Genomic DNA, 16,386 nt, shown 5'->3' with positions numbered 1-16,386 from the left:
AAGGAATTGAGTAACTTCTTTTTCAGAGCAAGCCTTTCTGTTCCATTATTTTCTGATGGAATAAGGAGAAAGATCCTAGTCAAGATATTACAATCGATGTACGCAGATCATAAGACTTTGATTTGAGAGAACAGAAGAGTTAAGAAGTGTACAAGATAGAAGGCTCTTTTTTGGAAACGCAAAAGCGCTAGTGGCTCAAACTGGGGGAGAACCCACCTCATCAGCTTAGCAAACGTGAATTGATCCTTAGAAACTGCTTTAGCAGAAGTGTAAATCAAATAAAGTTCCCAAATCAATTATCTACTCTGCATGATAATCAGACTACACATGTAGGCTTAATGGTGTCATCAAATGATTATGGAAAGAGGCAAAGCTATTTATGACCCAACTACTTCTTACCGCTTCAGTGACTTCTATTGTTTCGTTGCATGTTTAAATCTGAAAAGGCTACCTCCTGGTTTTTGGCAAAAAATACTCATTTCTAAATTCATAGCTATGAATGTTATGGAATGAATGTTAGACTCAGATTTTCAGAGGGACAGGAACATAAATTATCTGGGAAATCAGAATGATGTTGAATTCTGGTTGATGGCGACTCCGAAATAAATTTTAACTGTTCTTACTGTTGGGAAAATCTGTTGCTGAACCACTAAAAAAGGCAAAAAAAAAAGCTACCATTGAGCTATTAAATAGACACAGAAACAAATTATGATGTAAAGCTTACATGTCTCCATAAACCCCTTCAAAAGTAAGATTTCAGAGAGGGATATTTTTCACTTTGTAAAGCATCTGAAGCCTAAATTTTCTAATTCTGTATGCTAAAAAACAGGGATCCTTTCTGAAGCATTTCCATTAAATTTATCATTTATGGCACACACACCTCACGCCTACCAGTACGCAGAAGCGTATAGTAAACTTACCTCTATTAAGCTTAAGTGGACACCAATCAGATAAGGCATCGGTGCACTGAAGAAAAAAGTGGAAAAGATCAAATTACTGTTTTAAGTACCAACTACTACAACATTTGTGGAGCAAAAAACCTTAAAATCTTGGCACATACAGTCCCTAGTTAACATTCACTGTTTAAGCCTGTATTAAATTTACACAGTTGCTACTGAAATTTTTATTAGACAAGGGAAATTTTATTTTATTTTTTTTACTCTGCAGTAAAGACGACCACAAAATAAAGGACGCTGTTCCTAACTATAGAAGTATGAGCAAGAAGATGTGTAAGGCTTGCTAACCGGCTTGCCATACCTAGTTTCAATAACCAGCCCTACTGCATGGCAGAGCTAACCTAGCAGATGTTCCAAAAGTGGTGTGTCTCTAGAACTACAATGGTTTTAAAACACCATTCTGGAGAATATGGTACCAGTTAACATCACCGCACTGCAACACAAACATCATTAATGCCAGTTTTGATTCCGAATCTGCTTCTGAAACCCTTCCTTGGTGGACATTTAGAAGCTGTATAATATCCTCTTTAACTCAAGATAGTAAACTTCTCATTTCCAATTTGAATAAGACAAGGAACTATATTCTCAAAATAAAACAAATATCCACGCAAAGCCTCTGGAGTGAGACCTTCTGCAGCACACAAGCGAGAAACTGAATTAGTCAGGCTGATTTATCATGGTTTCCTATAATCTTCTGTTTCTTCCTCTAGTGAATGTGTTCTAGCAACATCTGACACAGAATATACTCAGTATGCAGTGCTGAAGGGAAAACACATCTAACGATCATCACACTTTTCGGTACTGCGAGATAACTAAAAATATTCACTCCAGAGAAGTGAGCAATCGATAGGCTGGTTTAAGCAAGTCTGTGGGAAACGAAATACTAAGGGAGTAGAGAGAAAAAAACTAAATAAAAATAATCTCTGAAAAATAAATGGAAGGTAAGATGACTTATATGAAGTTACACAGATGGCTGACATAAAATAATTTCTCCTATTGTATTAATTTGATCATGGATCTGAGCTACTGGCACCAACGGATTGGCGATTTACTTCCTGAGGCGCGGGGAGAGGCTTCACTGCATCAGTTCACGTGGCCACATCAATTTGGTCCCAACTCTGGGAGCAAGAGTAGCAATTCTCACCTGCCTGCGACTGCAGCCAGTTTTAGAAAAATCTGTACACACTACAGATTAGCCCATTGCTCTCATTAACAATGTCCCACGGGAGAGGATCGATGAAGGGAAAAAAAAACCCCACCACCTAAACAAAAAACCACCCAAACCCCAGACTGGCTGGCGCCAAAATAAGCTTTCGTCATGTTTATACTATCAAAATAAAGGTTTGCTGAGACTGCAAACTGTCATGGCTTAAGTTTTCTAGGCAATGGGGCTTCCAAAAGGGGAAATGGAGACCCCTAACTCCCCACACATCTTTTTCTTAGCCCAACACTGAAAAATTTTAGTACCTCCTGACGAATTCATCCAGGCTAAGGCCTTATGCCTTTGTGGACTAAACACAAGTAACATGGAATCATAAATGGATGTCCCTCCAGAGCAGACACGCATTTATATTCAGTGAGTAATCAGACAGCTTTAAAACACTCTCTAATTCTAAGAACGCTTTATACTACATAACATATTTAACCAAGCCAATGAGAATGACTATGGCTGACACGTAACTGAATATACAGCAAAACAGATCGTCAGGTTCATTGCATCAGAGTTATCTTAGCATTACAAATAACACAAACTGGAGAAACTACGGTGAAAACAAGCACTATATCATGTATGCATTTTATGCGCACTTGGTTTCTTGTACACTGACACTGTTCTAGCGGCTTCACCAGAAGGCCTGTACTGACTTAAAATAGCTGATGATTTGCTCCAGTAATAAATCTGTCATTAAAAAGGGTAGCATGTAGCTCTTTTCTATAGAACAAAGCAACAGCTACATCATTTCAATTTTGAGAAGTTAACAGAATAAAGGTACAAAGCTAATTAGACAAACACATCTTGAAAATGCATGAAATAAAAATTGCAGGTATGGAAAGCCAATTTTATCATTTTCAGCAAAGAACAAATTTTATTACTGCTGGATTCTGAAGCCTTAACAGCAGAGGTTTGTAATATGTACATGAAATTGCTTACTATGATACTATTGGGAGCTGCTATATAGTTTCTCTCTTGCTTATGCATGTTATTACCAAAAATGTTATTAATCTACAGCATCATTGCCTAAAATAATTACTATGTTATGCAAAACATGCAAGTTAATTGGAAAATAATTGTCCCATTCTCACGAAAACAGGCGTGCGTATATCCCAATTCAGAAGAGACCAAATCTCATAAAAAGACATGTTGCAATTGTAACTTGAATTTTCTAATTGCATTATATTCTTAGCAGAGCATCAGTAGAACAGATGCTTTATCATCCACAGACAAAACTGTCACACATTCTTTTATCAGACTTAGTTTGCCAAGAAATTACACAGAAATTTGATTAAATTAGCTTTCTCCTTTACAAAAATTAATTTTATTCAAATATAATTACTATATCAATGCTCAAAATTAATTTTTGTAAAAGCTTTCTTGAAAGCCAGCCACCTACTGGGCTGAGTGCAACAATATCTTTTTACTTACTTAAATGTAGAAAAGAAATAAAGTCTTAAAAAATATTCAGAAAATTAAATTTTTTAGTAACTCTGCTATGTTTTCTTCCTCTAGAGCTAAAACAAAAATTACTTTCACTGCTTAATATTTTTCTATCTTTTAAGAAAAGAAATTTATTATCTCTTCTTTTTTGGATGGTTGTTCAAATTCTCACATTGGAGTTCTCATAATGGAATTCAAGGTCAAGATAAGCTACGTAGGGGGAAAAACATCCTGAAGTAAATAAATACGTATGTTCACACGCTGGACTTTGCAAGTACTCATAACCTGACCAATCCTGACAGCATTGCAGTCCACACTGATGCTCAGTACCGGTGGGTTTGGACTACTTCAAGAACATTATGTCTAAAACCAGTCTGTATATCAGGTTGCCTGATGGAACCTTAAAGGCTTTTCGAATAAAAAGGCAAGTGGAAGAATTTAAATAATTTTTTAATATAGATCTGTTTTACTCAAAGATCCTTTTTTTTTTCATGCCCACAAAATGTACCAGCTGAGCAATTTATGCAATTTATCAAACTCTAACCCCCACAGAATTATATCATTTATCTTTATGAAATTTTGAAGATATATAGTCCAAATCATAAAAAAAAATTGTGGCTTTCTCTCAAAATACGTTGGATGATTAACATGCAAAGAAAAGTTGCAGGATGAGGGCCTATATTTAAACTAGTAGACTTAAATGTATTTTATCTTTGTTTAAAAATGGCCTTACTCCCTTGGAACGAACAAAATTATCAAACTGATAATCCCCTACTTCATTTATTTGAATACCATTTCAGAACAACCCTAAGAAAATGAGAGTTCATGGGAAACATCCCAACAAAGTCCAAGTGAAGCAATGACAATGTAGTTCGTCGGTATGAAAATGCATGTTAAGCTAAAAGGAAAAAAGGCACTTTTATAAAAAGAACGTTGCTCTATCAAAATAAAAATATAAAAAAGAATTAGAAAATTATTTTATGAATTTTAAATTGACATAACTCTCTTGGACTGCACACTAGGTCTGGCCTAGCATAAACTTTGACCTTACAAATTCACCAAGGTTTTCTAACTTGATATATCGTACACCTATAAGGAAAAATATTTATTCACTCTTAATATGCCAAAACATGAGGAAAGCTAAGTATTTTATGTGGTTTTATTACACTGTTCTAACCTGCCTCACAAAAGAACCATTCAAACCAGACATGAGCAGAGAAATGTAAATAAACGAAAATCTGAGTTAAAAGGTCAGAATTATAGTTACTGTGGTAAATTCCTCAATTGTGCATTTCCTTTCATGAACTTTATGTTTCCATTTGAACATCTCCAAAAAAGGGAAACTTTTTTCCCCCCACTCTATTGTAGTACTGTGAAAAAGAAAAAGGGATATAAATGAGTTTTACAAGTTTAAGAAACTCCATGCTTCTTTTTAATGAGTAAAATTCTCAGGTCACGCCGTAATGACCTAGAATCTCAACTATTATCATCATCACAAGAAGCTGTGTACAGAATCTAACATTATTATTTCTGGAAACATTATCTGTGCTTAGGAGGGGAAATAAAAAAATCTTCCAGTATTCAGAATGCACTCTGCAGGGTACAGCTTGAGTAACGGTGTTGATCTACCTTCTGAGAACAGCATTAATGGATGATACTGAAGAAATTACAAAGCTTCCGGCGGTAAGCTCAAGTAATACAAAAACTAAACAAATACATCCAAGCTCTACCCCCCATCTTAGTGCACTTATCAAAGCTAGGAGGAAAAACAATTAGGACAGAATTTCTTCAAAAGAAAATCATCATTAAAGATGAAAGGCTTAGCTATAGTTGAAAGTAAGGGGAGGAGTGGGAAAAGAATATTTGATTTCTTTTTAAAAACAATAAATAATATACATATGAAGTATAGGAACTATCACAGAAAAAGATATACCATGGACAAATATTGTAAACTTGAGGAAAAACTATCAAAGAGACTTAAGGAAACGTAATGAGAATTTCTTTGAAAACAAGAAGTTCAATAGACCGGGTGGAGTTCAGTGGAACATCAATATTTATAGGTTTCAGAAGAAAAACAAAACAAAGTCCAGCAAACATACAAGCATAATTTATTTCTGTGAAAAAAAACATTAGTAACAGAAACATAGACTCATGTTGATAGGCATCTGACTTGGACTCGGTTTTTATATGTAAAAACAAACCCTGATCTCTAAAATGGATTTAAATGGTTCATTTTTCCACCACAGATCCATAGGGTCTAGTTAAAGTGAAAGTCTCCAGGGATGGATACTCCTGGTTTAGGTGCTTTAATGGAAACTCTCATCTGGTATCTCTGGCACTACCATGAATAAAAGAAAGTACATCTCTTCTTAGCCTGAAATCTTAAAACACAGGCATGTGGAAACACCATCCCTTGAAGGATCAGAAGTGACTCAAAAAGTGACTCATTCTTGTTCAACTTAAAAATTTGCCAAAACCACGAAGTTTGTCATGTGAACAGAAACACGTCAGGAGAAGCAGAATTCTTATAATGAAAATTTTGGAAGTACCAAAAGGAGATTTTAAGGTCTTTCAGGAAGGTGTTGGATAGGATTCTGAACCTGGCTGAGTCTAAAATACAAATATTAAATCATTGTACAGACCTAAGGGAAACATTGATGCCTACTAATGTTTGATTCCAGAAAAACTGATCAGTTTTTTTCTGAATGCTTCTATCAGTATCATTTATGTCAAGTTAAAATAAATGCCAAATAAAAGAAAACGGTAACACAGCTGCATTTAAATTACTTAATGCATTTTCTAACAATAAAACAGGAAGAGTTATTATAAACATGATTCTAAATGCTGCATTGATAGTAATCAGCACTGTAACTCAAGGTACCAATTCAAACACCATGTACAGGCATGCTGAAATATCTCTATTCAAGTCATCATTTAAGCATTGGCTTAAGTGCTTTCATAAACTGAATCCTGTATATTTAGTCACATAAATACTTAGTGTTTTCATCAGTTACTTAGAATTACAAGACAGGTAAGAATCTCAGAAATGGCGATAATAGGTTAGCTGTCTTACCAGCAGTAGTCCAGAAGATGTGGAGGAAGCACTGGGATGTAAATGTGTTGCCAATACATTGGATATAACAATGCAGCTGACGCATGAACACAAGCAGTTAACTAAAAATAAAAATACACACACAGAATTGGCAACAAAAAATATGAATAAAAAGAAAATACAAAGTCTTAAATTAATTTTTAGACATGTAAGAATCTTAACCTCCCCAAACCACCTATTATAGCATTTTTTAATTACTTTTAATTGCTTAAACACATCTATGAAGAACTCTGATATACGTATAAAAGTACAACATTTGCAAGAAGTCAGACTAACAAGTCAATTAAAAGTTAGCCCTGCTCAGCTATTTCCTTGAAAAAAAGAAAATAAACATGCACTACTTGACGTTTATCACACATGGGTACTGCCACGAACACACAGAACTCGAGCGCATCCCAGCTGCACTCAGCTCCGTTGAGCGGGACAGACTCATGGGAGTCTTTTAGTACACATTTCTGCTATTTGGAACAACTGGAATTGATCTGAACCTGCATGAAGCCGCAGAAGAGCATTAAACTCAGGAGCAGGATTAATTTCTATTTGTGTCACTATCTTGATTTCCAAACTACCTTTAAAAAAATCTGAAGTGAACATTCCCTGTGACAGCAAAGCAACTTTATTACAATTTTCCAAAACTCCCTTCCCAAAGCAGAGACTAGCAAGTCTGGCACTAGCATCACCAGAAAATGAAGGACTCCTTGACCAAGAAAGGTGGTGTTACAATCTGCTTACCATTCAAAACTTGATTTTCTAAAACAAACAAGCAAACTAACAAAAAAACACCCACCCACCCCCCCAAAAAAAAATATCTATGGAATTGATTAGAAACATGGTCTAGTTCACTCCTTCAGTGAACAAAATAATCTGCAATACCTAAAGAATTCAAATTTGACCTATCAAATACCACTTTGCTATCAGGGAGTCACTCAAATTTATTTATTTTATTATGCAGCCACAGAGCTACAACAGAATGAGAAAACATCAAGACTGTGTTCAAACTGAGGTAGCCTATATCCAGCAAATAAAACACTACAAACCTCATAAAATAAAGAAAAAAAAAAATTAAAAAGGGAATGCCGCACGTAGAAGACACGAAGCTCATGGAAAAAGACTGTCCTAATGTTTTATATTGCAACAAAATTACTATCTGAGGTTAACTTGATAATAGTGCTGTTTATTAGATGTGTACTTTTACAGTAACAAAACGAAGAGCTAAAGATAAAATGTAAATCCTGTCCATACAGCAAGTGCTAAAACATTATGGATTGTACAGGAAAAAAACCTCTTTGTGGAACAGATCAGCAGTTAAAGCTTTCACACCCTGGCTGTCTTGGACACTTAGACTTGTAAATAAAAATTATACTGCAATTTTGTACATGTATTTTTACACTAAAAATGAAAGAAAATAATTGTAAGACCATCACAGCAGAAATCACGGACAATTACAATTTGTGCAGCATAGTTTGCTCAGCACTCAGATTAATATAACATGATTAAATATGGAAAAGAAGAGGGTCTGAAAGCTCCTGAGGGATATCATTAGGGCAAATTGCCAAAGAATGAAACATGAGCCAGTCAGGAGAGTCTGGAAGCTGCAGTAGTACCAAGGGACTTGAATGTTCGACAGTTGGAGCTTCAGTAATGTGTGAACTGCAGGTTAAGGTATCAGGAGAGTCTGTTCACTGACACACAGAATGTCACTATTGACCAGCGAACTGCCCGAGCCTGACAGCTACACTACAGAAAGCCAAGTATATCATAATTCCGTATTTAAACTCTTCGTTCCAGATTAACATCTCGTTTCTTAGCTTTACATGAAACCTCTGCAATTACTCTCATTTTAGACTTATAATAATGGCTATTTTAATAATTACTGTGTTGTTACTAAGAATTAATTGATTTGGGGGAAAAAATAAATTAGTATCTTATCCCTCTTCTATACAGTAGGATTTATGAGTTTTATTTCCCCATTATCTCTCTCTGTAGTTTAACTAACACTACTGATAGCACAGTCAAGCTGAGTATCATGGTTTTTGCTCTTTTACTCAAAATGGATATGGAATTACTAATTAATATGTCCACATACTATTGTACATATATATAAATTTCAAACCACAACCACCTATATAAAAATTAGCATTTCATATATTTCAATCACAGACTGAAATAAAGCTGAGCATACAGTTATACAGGATATCCCCCAATGTATACAGCCTTCTCCTCCTCCTCTTAATAGGCATTCTTAAATTATGAATTAAGATGACTATACGATTTGCATGAAGAAATATTTTCCTATCTTACGTATATGTCTGCATTACATTTTAGTTCTCACTTGAACAGAGGAAGTGGATAATTCCTTAAAAACATTTGAAGTTTTATTAACTCTCTTGTTTTACAATCTATATTTTGGTGTGGCAGTCAGACTGGCACCTATTTAACATTTGTAATTAAAAAAATCTACTAAATTTTAGCATGAATGGTAAAGATTTGATTACTTACACATCAGGGGTTTGCTGTACTGTTCCTTGCTTTTCTATTTAATGACATCTTAATGTAACGTCTTATTTAAACATTTCCATCTATGCTGCTGCAGGAGGTTTCCAAACATTTTAGTACGGCATGAATATGTTTTATAGTTTTCTGTTGTATACAGCCTGTAATACAAGCAGCTATGGGATTCTGCTGCTCTTCAAACTGTGTGACATTTTAATACTGTGCCAACTCTGCCTTTAAGCAAATACTGATAAGATAATCATGGATTTCATATTAAAAATTGCACACTTCCTGGCAAATTCTCTTTTTGCCTTTTTTACTGTTTCAACAGTGACTGCATTTCTCAAATGCATTAGCTATTTAAATAACTTACCTCTTTAACTGACATATTCACTCTTCTAAATAGAATGGGGACTACTGCAAATCTTGGAATAATGCTGCATGTCTTAAGTAAACAGACAGTTCAAGAGATCGGAAAAGCATTCAGGGACCAGGTAGAGCCCGACTGCTTACATCAGAACACAGAGGTCTGTAAAGGCGACACTGGATTTGGAAGGGTGTCTGATAGCGCTTGGGAGCGGAGCCAGGCAGAGCCCCGGCAGTTTAGGAGGAGATGGTAAGGCAGAGAGCGCAGCACAAGCTCCTAGGTGCAGAAATGAGCATCTGTTGCTTGACCAAGTGGTGAGATCTTTTGCAGAAAACAATTCTTCATGCTATTTAGGGAAAAAGGCATTCGTATGGAGCCTGTCTGTTGATTGCTATCTATTCCAAAGGGAATTATCAAGAGCCACCTTTTAAAAAAATTTGTAAGAAGAGAAATACCATAGATCAGAAAAATCTCTTTTTCAAGACAGGTAGTCGTTATCCTAAATTATCTTGAAGTCATCTTCAAGGCTGTGTACAACCTTACCTGTTTTGCCAGCGACAATTGGAGATTACATCAACTGTGAGCTATGATCTGCTTTATAGATAAGCTTGTATATATAAGGTGAAAGCATCTGTCCAATAAAATTTGCTATATATTTATATATACACACAAATATATCAGTTCAACTCTGCACTTTGCTAAAAAATCTTAAATTAAGCAGAACAGTGCTGCAGAACCTAGTCACTGCAGATCTGATAGTTTATTACATGTTTTGAGGCAGCAAATGATGTTGAGACATCATCCTATAGTCCACTGCACTGGAAAAGACCTACCAGAGTTGTGTTTCTATCCATAATAAAATGGGTGGGCAGCTTTTAAGTGAAGTTTTTGTCTGTTGAAACCCATTTGTCAATATTGAACAGAACTTTGAATATTTCCGCTTCTGACAAATTTGATTTTTTAGACTGTTTTTCTCCATTTCAAAGAATGTCTTCTAGTTTAAACAACTTTTATTTTAAAAAAAAAAATCTAATTATGGTTTTAAAATTGGTTTAAATAATGTGGTTTTAAATTACATAAACAACATGAGTCAATTGACCTGAACTAGTTAAAAAACAACTTTTAACAAAAAATTTCAATGTTCAACCCTCTAATTAATAGACAAATTTAATTTGAAATCCCTAGCATTTGCACTGGACATGAAAAGACGTTTCCTGTCCCATTCCATCAGTAACTAACATTACTGAGTACAAGTGAAAGTTTCTGTCTGTTTCTGATCTCTTCTGATAAGACACTGCAGCCAGCATCACCATATAAGCTTTCATCACCCTGCAAGAGAAGTATGTGGTGTTTTCTCCAGAGTTTTGTAGTGATTCTGGTATAATAATTTTATCTTTGTCTCCTGAAAAAAAAAAAACAAAAACCAAAAAATGCTCAAACTATGTGCCTGGCGATAATACAGTCTCTCCAAACAGTGGGAGACCACATTACAAAGTTTGTTAGCAAAATTCATTATTGGGTGACAGTAAACTGATTACTACCAAATCCCTGCAATACTGAAATAATGCACAAATTCTAGAGAATGATGAGTTACTTTCACCTCATGGCAATAAGCAGCCACTTGGGAAGACTGTTGTTCAAAATCTATGCACTGCTGAACAGGAACAGTCAGGAAAAGTTTTAGTTCAAGACTTGATCAAAGCAGGTTCACCTGGCTCCTGGTAACATGAAGAGTGCAGCTCCTCGCTATCCCTCACATGGATGCAGTAATTCTGATGTGTGTATCTGCTACCCCAATGCTCATGTCTACCAATGAACCTCTCTACTCTGGATTTCAAAGGGACCGGTCCTTTCCCTTTTTTTTTTTTTTTTCTTTTTCTTTTTCCTCTTCCTAATTTTAGTTTTTGCTAGAACATTGCAACATGTCTAGAGCCATTGGCTGAAAGATTTTCTGCAGACTCACACATGATGCTTATTTGATACCTATTATTCACATAATTTCAATGAGTAACATGAAAATAATTATTCTGTATCCACACAAAACTTACCTGACAGTTACTTTCTATCTATATAAATTATTTTCTTCAAAGCCTTTTCTATAACCAAAGGTAAAAAGAGAGGCAGAGCATAGGTGGCAAGATTTGCACACATCGCAACGCACAAACTAGAAAGACAGAAACTGATTAGCAGAATCTTGTCAGAAAGCCAAAAGCAGCAACAGAAGTTAGACAAAATGCTAAAGTAAAATTAACCTGTGATACCGCACAACCTTTCAAAATCTACTGTAAGCAACTAAAGAACTACTGTGATTAAACCATTTCCTGAAAAACCCTCAAACACTGTCAATCTCTGTCAACACCATGTCCAGAAATGGGTACTGGTGTGCTCTCTCCCTCCCCCCTCACAGTCCCATTGGGCCAAAAAACTGCTTCCCTCCCACTGCCTTGACCACACATATGTTGAAAGATGCCAAAGATTCTGTTTAGTTATCTCATCTACTTATAAACACCTATAGCAATAGATTGTAAGGGATGGGTCACCATTTTATCACAATTCCGGTAGCTACCATCAACCTGGACCAACTCTTATTGCTGTCACCTCAGTACTCCCAGTTCACGAGAATTACTGAGAAACCACTATCCGCTTCCTGAAAGAGGAATGGTCGTACAGGTGAAAAGAAGTCTCTCCTCTACATTATTACAACTCCTAAGACTACTAGCTTTGTTAGAAGGGCATCCATATCTAAATCGTGTTTGATCAGGAATGAGATCAGGCCCCAAACCCATAACAGGTACTTAACAGTTGCTAAGACCTACCTTCCCATCCATTTCTTGAATGGGGGGGGGAAGACTGCTGGGGAGTAAAAGTGGGAAGGGAGCCCTTGCTTTTGCCAGTTTACAACAGAGCATAAATCCCTTCCCAGCTCTAAAGAACTCTAAAGAATAAACAGTTAGACTAAATCATAAACTTAGTCCATTCTCCTGGCATTGGTGAGAAGTCAGAAGTCACGGATGAAAAGAAATTTAGCAACAAAAGAGAACGGAATATACTGTCCAAGCCACGATATCCAAAGCCACTTCTTAGGCATTTCCTTTATTTAGCTCCTGGCTAATCGTTTCCCATCTGCCATCGCCATAATCTTTAAGAAGAAAAAGAGGGAGGACCTTAAATGAGCCATAATGCATTTTCCTCCTGTTGGCAAGATGGGACCCCCAGCTCTCCTCTCTCTCACAGAAGGGAGAGAGGGAAAGGGAAATATATTTCCAGTCCACAGATGAAAATTTTAACTTTTTCCACAGTAAAAATTAAATGTGAAAAAGAAAACACTAATATAAAAAAAACTTATTGTCTCCTGGGTTTGTTTGGTTTTTGTTTGGTTTGGTGTTTTGGGTTTGTTTTTTTTTTTGGTGGTGGTTGGTTTTTTTTAGTATTATTCACTTCCTTTTACCATTATTTCTGGGAGAAGGAAAAGGAAGAGAAGAGTGTTACTCATGAATTTGACAGCACTTCATATACAATCAATTTCATTCTTTTCCTGCAATTCTTGATTCACAGAGCAGCCTTATGGCATCATTCCTGCGCATTAGTTTGGAAGCTGCAGACACGGTTTGTTCCTTGCCGATGGCTCCAGGAGTGTCACGTTTCCCAACAATGGAAGCTGAGCAGAAAATAAAATTGAAGGGGTAGTAGACAGGTGAGCACTCAACAAGGAATACCACTGGCATGCTGTGCCTGTACTAAGGACGTATACGCACTTCTATAGATAATCAGATGTATCTATATACAAAGTAGGTGTGGGCGGCATAGAAAAAGCCACGTAACTTGATTCAGTTACTCAATTTCTTCATCCCACAAAGGTTTTAGTATTTTTCATAGGTTGAAAATGAAACTGCTGGAAGTTAATCATCAGCTTTTGTCCCAAACACATTACAGATTAAGGTCAATTAACAGGTCTCTTCTGATATTTGTTTATCCTATAATAAACTAATTATGCTTCTTTATATCATCTGTTCAATAATTTCAGTTTCCTCATATTTCTTCATTTCATCTCCATCTATTCTTGATAATTTGTTTATTCTCATTTTGACATTCATTTATTTCCTAAGTTCTCTATCTCTTCCTCTCTCGCAAAAACACAGAACACGACAGACACCTTCTTGTCTCTTTCTCTGACCATCTCCTGACTCCCCTTTTCCTCCCTCCTTTATTTTATGACCTGTCTCATGGAGGAAGAGCTCCCCTCCCATAAAACAAGGGAGTTCTGCAAATGTTTCTCGCTTCTGAAAGGAGAGTTTCCAGGAAAATAATTTTTATTAACATTTCCTCCCCCAGAGCAACTCCATGGTATGTTCTTCTGCCATACACTAATTAAGAAGCAGCAGGGAACAGCTTCCTTGCGAATAGATGACAGACAACTTATTTACTGCGAGCGAGAGTAGAGATAACCACTGACTATGTTATAGTTCATCTCATCATTGGTGAATTTTGGAAAAAAAGAGTGATAAAGCAGCAGTGACCGTGAAAAAGGGGAAATCTTGCCATAATGGCACACCAGAGCACAGAGCTGGTGTTACACTCACACACCCTTCAGTAACTCATCTTCACATCTTATGCTTCACATGACCACCAACGACTTCAGTGATACTTTTTTTAGGGGGTGAGACAGTTCTGGTCAACAGAATACGGACTCTTTCACTTTCAGTTCTCACACAGCCCAACCACAAAGGACTTGGTACTTACAGGTTTCTCTTAGATTGCATGAGCCCACAGCAGCACCTGGCTCTACACAGCATTTTGTTCTGGCAGTTTGTACTGAATTGCCAAAGATTATATGAATTGGAAAAAGAAATTTAATTTTGAAATGAATTTGTAGATCTGTCTTTGTCTACATGCTTTTCTTTTACAGTGTGGTTTTTTATTTGTTTGGGGTTTTGGGTTTTTTTTAAATAAAACCCATTGATACAGTTCTTCATGTTTTACATAGATGGCAGGTGATAGCAATCTGCAACTTTTTATTGTTCCCCTCCCCCATTAAAAGAAAAATAATTTTAATCATTTGCTGACCACACATTTCAATTTCTTTTCACAAATTCTTTCACAATTATTTCTCCTAATATTATGCTCTGGCAATGGGAAAACTATTCTAAACTTCAAGACTGGAAGAGCTTTCCAGGTCTGGCTGTATTTCCTAACCACATTTTGATTCCATATTGACATCCCACAGCTTCATTGCTTGAAGTACACTCCCTATGGGTGTCCCCATGGGACCTTAACTGCGCCCACAGCATGCATCTCTGCCCAGTTTATCTTAGACTGCTTACACCTGAACTATTAAAAAAAAAAAAAAAAAATTAAACACCACTCCTCATCTACTCCCAGATCAAATGGTCTAATTGACCTAATATTCCAAAATGAATTCTAATTATGCTTCTGGGAGCTCAGTGAGTATCAGCGGAATATCTGTTCTGCCTTGCAAGTTAATGATACATTCCTATCCATTTCTTGTTTTCCAAGAACTACATTTAGTCCTTGCACATTTCCACCCACTAAGTACTATGTCACAGGAATTTGAGATAGGAATTAAATTTTAAATATATGATTTTTTTAATTATTGGAACAGTATTATTTACAATGGATCTGCTATACACTTCATAAATACATTTTTAGATAAAACTGTGACTGCATTACAGTGCACAATTAAAATAATCGTTTAATCAGAACTGGGAGCATCACCCTAGCATAAGGCAATGTGAGGACGTCACTAACAGCTGACGTATGACAGCTCCCAATGCCACTATTTCCTCCAACATGGAAGGCCTGTATAGAGCCAATTGTTCCACTGTCTTGGATCCTTAGTTTGCACCAGAGACGTAACTCCATAAATAGCCAGCTTTGAACTCGGAAACATAAAAATACAAAAGAGGAGCTTTCTGCCTTTCCAGGCTCCACACTAACGTGCACTGTGCTCCAAAACCACATCCCTGCGATCTGGCCTAGTCACAAAGCGCTGCTTGGCAGTTTTTTCAACCATATCCATGAATCTCCAACATGTAAACCACAGAGAGATTTAAGTGAAGTGAGAGAAACAGACAACCACCACAGTTGTTTTCTGATTCAGTTGAACGATATTACTGCTTTGGGACATATGGATTTCTGAATAACCTCAAGAATCTTGGATGTAGGGTCAGATGCAGGAGGAGCGAAGCGATTCACAAAGACAACGTGTTTAGAGTAAGGGGTGTTTCACCTTCTCTAGCGGCTGGTATTACATTCTCCAAGGAGCCTCCGCGTTTTCCCAGTGCCTGAGCGACCATGGGTAGTGTGACCGTACCTGAACAAGACTAACAAGGCAAGGAACATGAAGCCACCGCTCAGTCCAACTCACTATGGCAACTGAGGGCAACTGCAGAAAGCTCTCTTTGCATATAAGCAACAGTAAAAGTGATTCCACAAACGTATGTTTGTGTGTAAATTTATATTCAGTGCTCCTTCACCACAAAAAGAAAAAAATAAAATTTGCATCTTTTATTGACATATACGTTTGTTTTTATAGGGATCACCGAAGAAACCTACAGCTAGCACAAAGCAGAACTTTCTAACCGCCATGCTCTCAGACACACCAGACTTGTATTACCTGAAACAAATACTGGTCAAAATGGAGATAACGTTTAGACATTTGCTTTACAGTGCAGCATCCTTTCCACCTGCCAGTGTAGGCCACAGAAGATACTCTAGTTAGCATATTACTGACAGGATGATGAGAAAGCTCCTGTCAGACACGGGCCAGCCGGGTGTTTGAGACAAA

The 16,386-nt window shown here is 36.5% G+C and overlaps 1 protein-coding gene across 1 annotated transcript in view; it reads right to left on the bottom strand.

Annotated features, from left to right (window-relative positions):
* The window catches only part of LOC104077722 (DENN domain-containing protein 1B), a gene marked incomplete at both ends in the record, with an annotated part of 45,446 nt that overhangs the window by 24,605 nt on the left and 4,455 nt on the right, over nucleotides 1-16,386 (bottom strand). The window contains 2 exons of the mRNA XM_009579047.1: nucleotides 921-966; nucleotides 6,683-6,783. Of these exons, the coding sequence (XP_009577342.1) occupies nucleotides 921-966; nucleotides 6,683-6,783 (147 nt within the window). The remainder of the gene's footprint in view (nucleotides 1-920; nucleotides 967-6,682; nucleotides 6,784-16,386) is intronic.

Source organism: Fulmarus glacialis, unplaced genomic scaffold, assembly GCF_000690835.1.
Source record: "Fulmarus glacialis isolate BGI_N327 unplaced genomic scaffold, ASM69083v1 scaffold43675, whole genome shotgun sequence".
Taxonomy (NCBI): Eukaryota; Metazoa; Chordata; class Aves; order Procellariiformes; family Procellariidae; genus Fulmarus; species Fulmarus glacialis.
The sequence above is the reverse complement of the archived record's forward strand: the minus strand, read 5'-3'. Positions and strand labels throughout refer to the sequence as shown.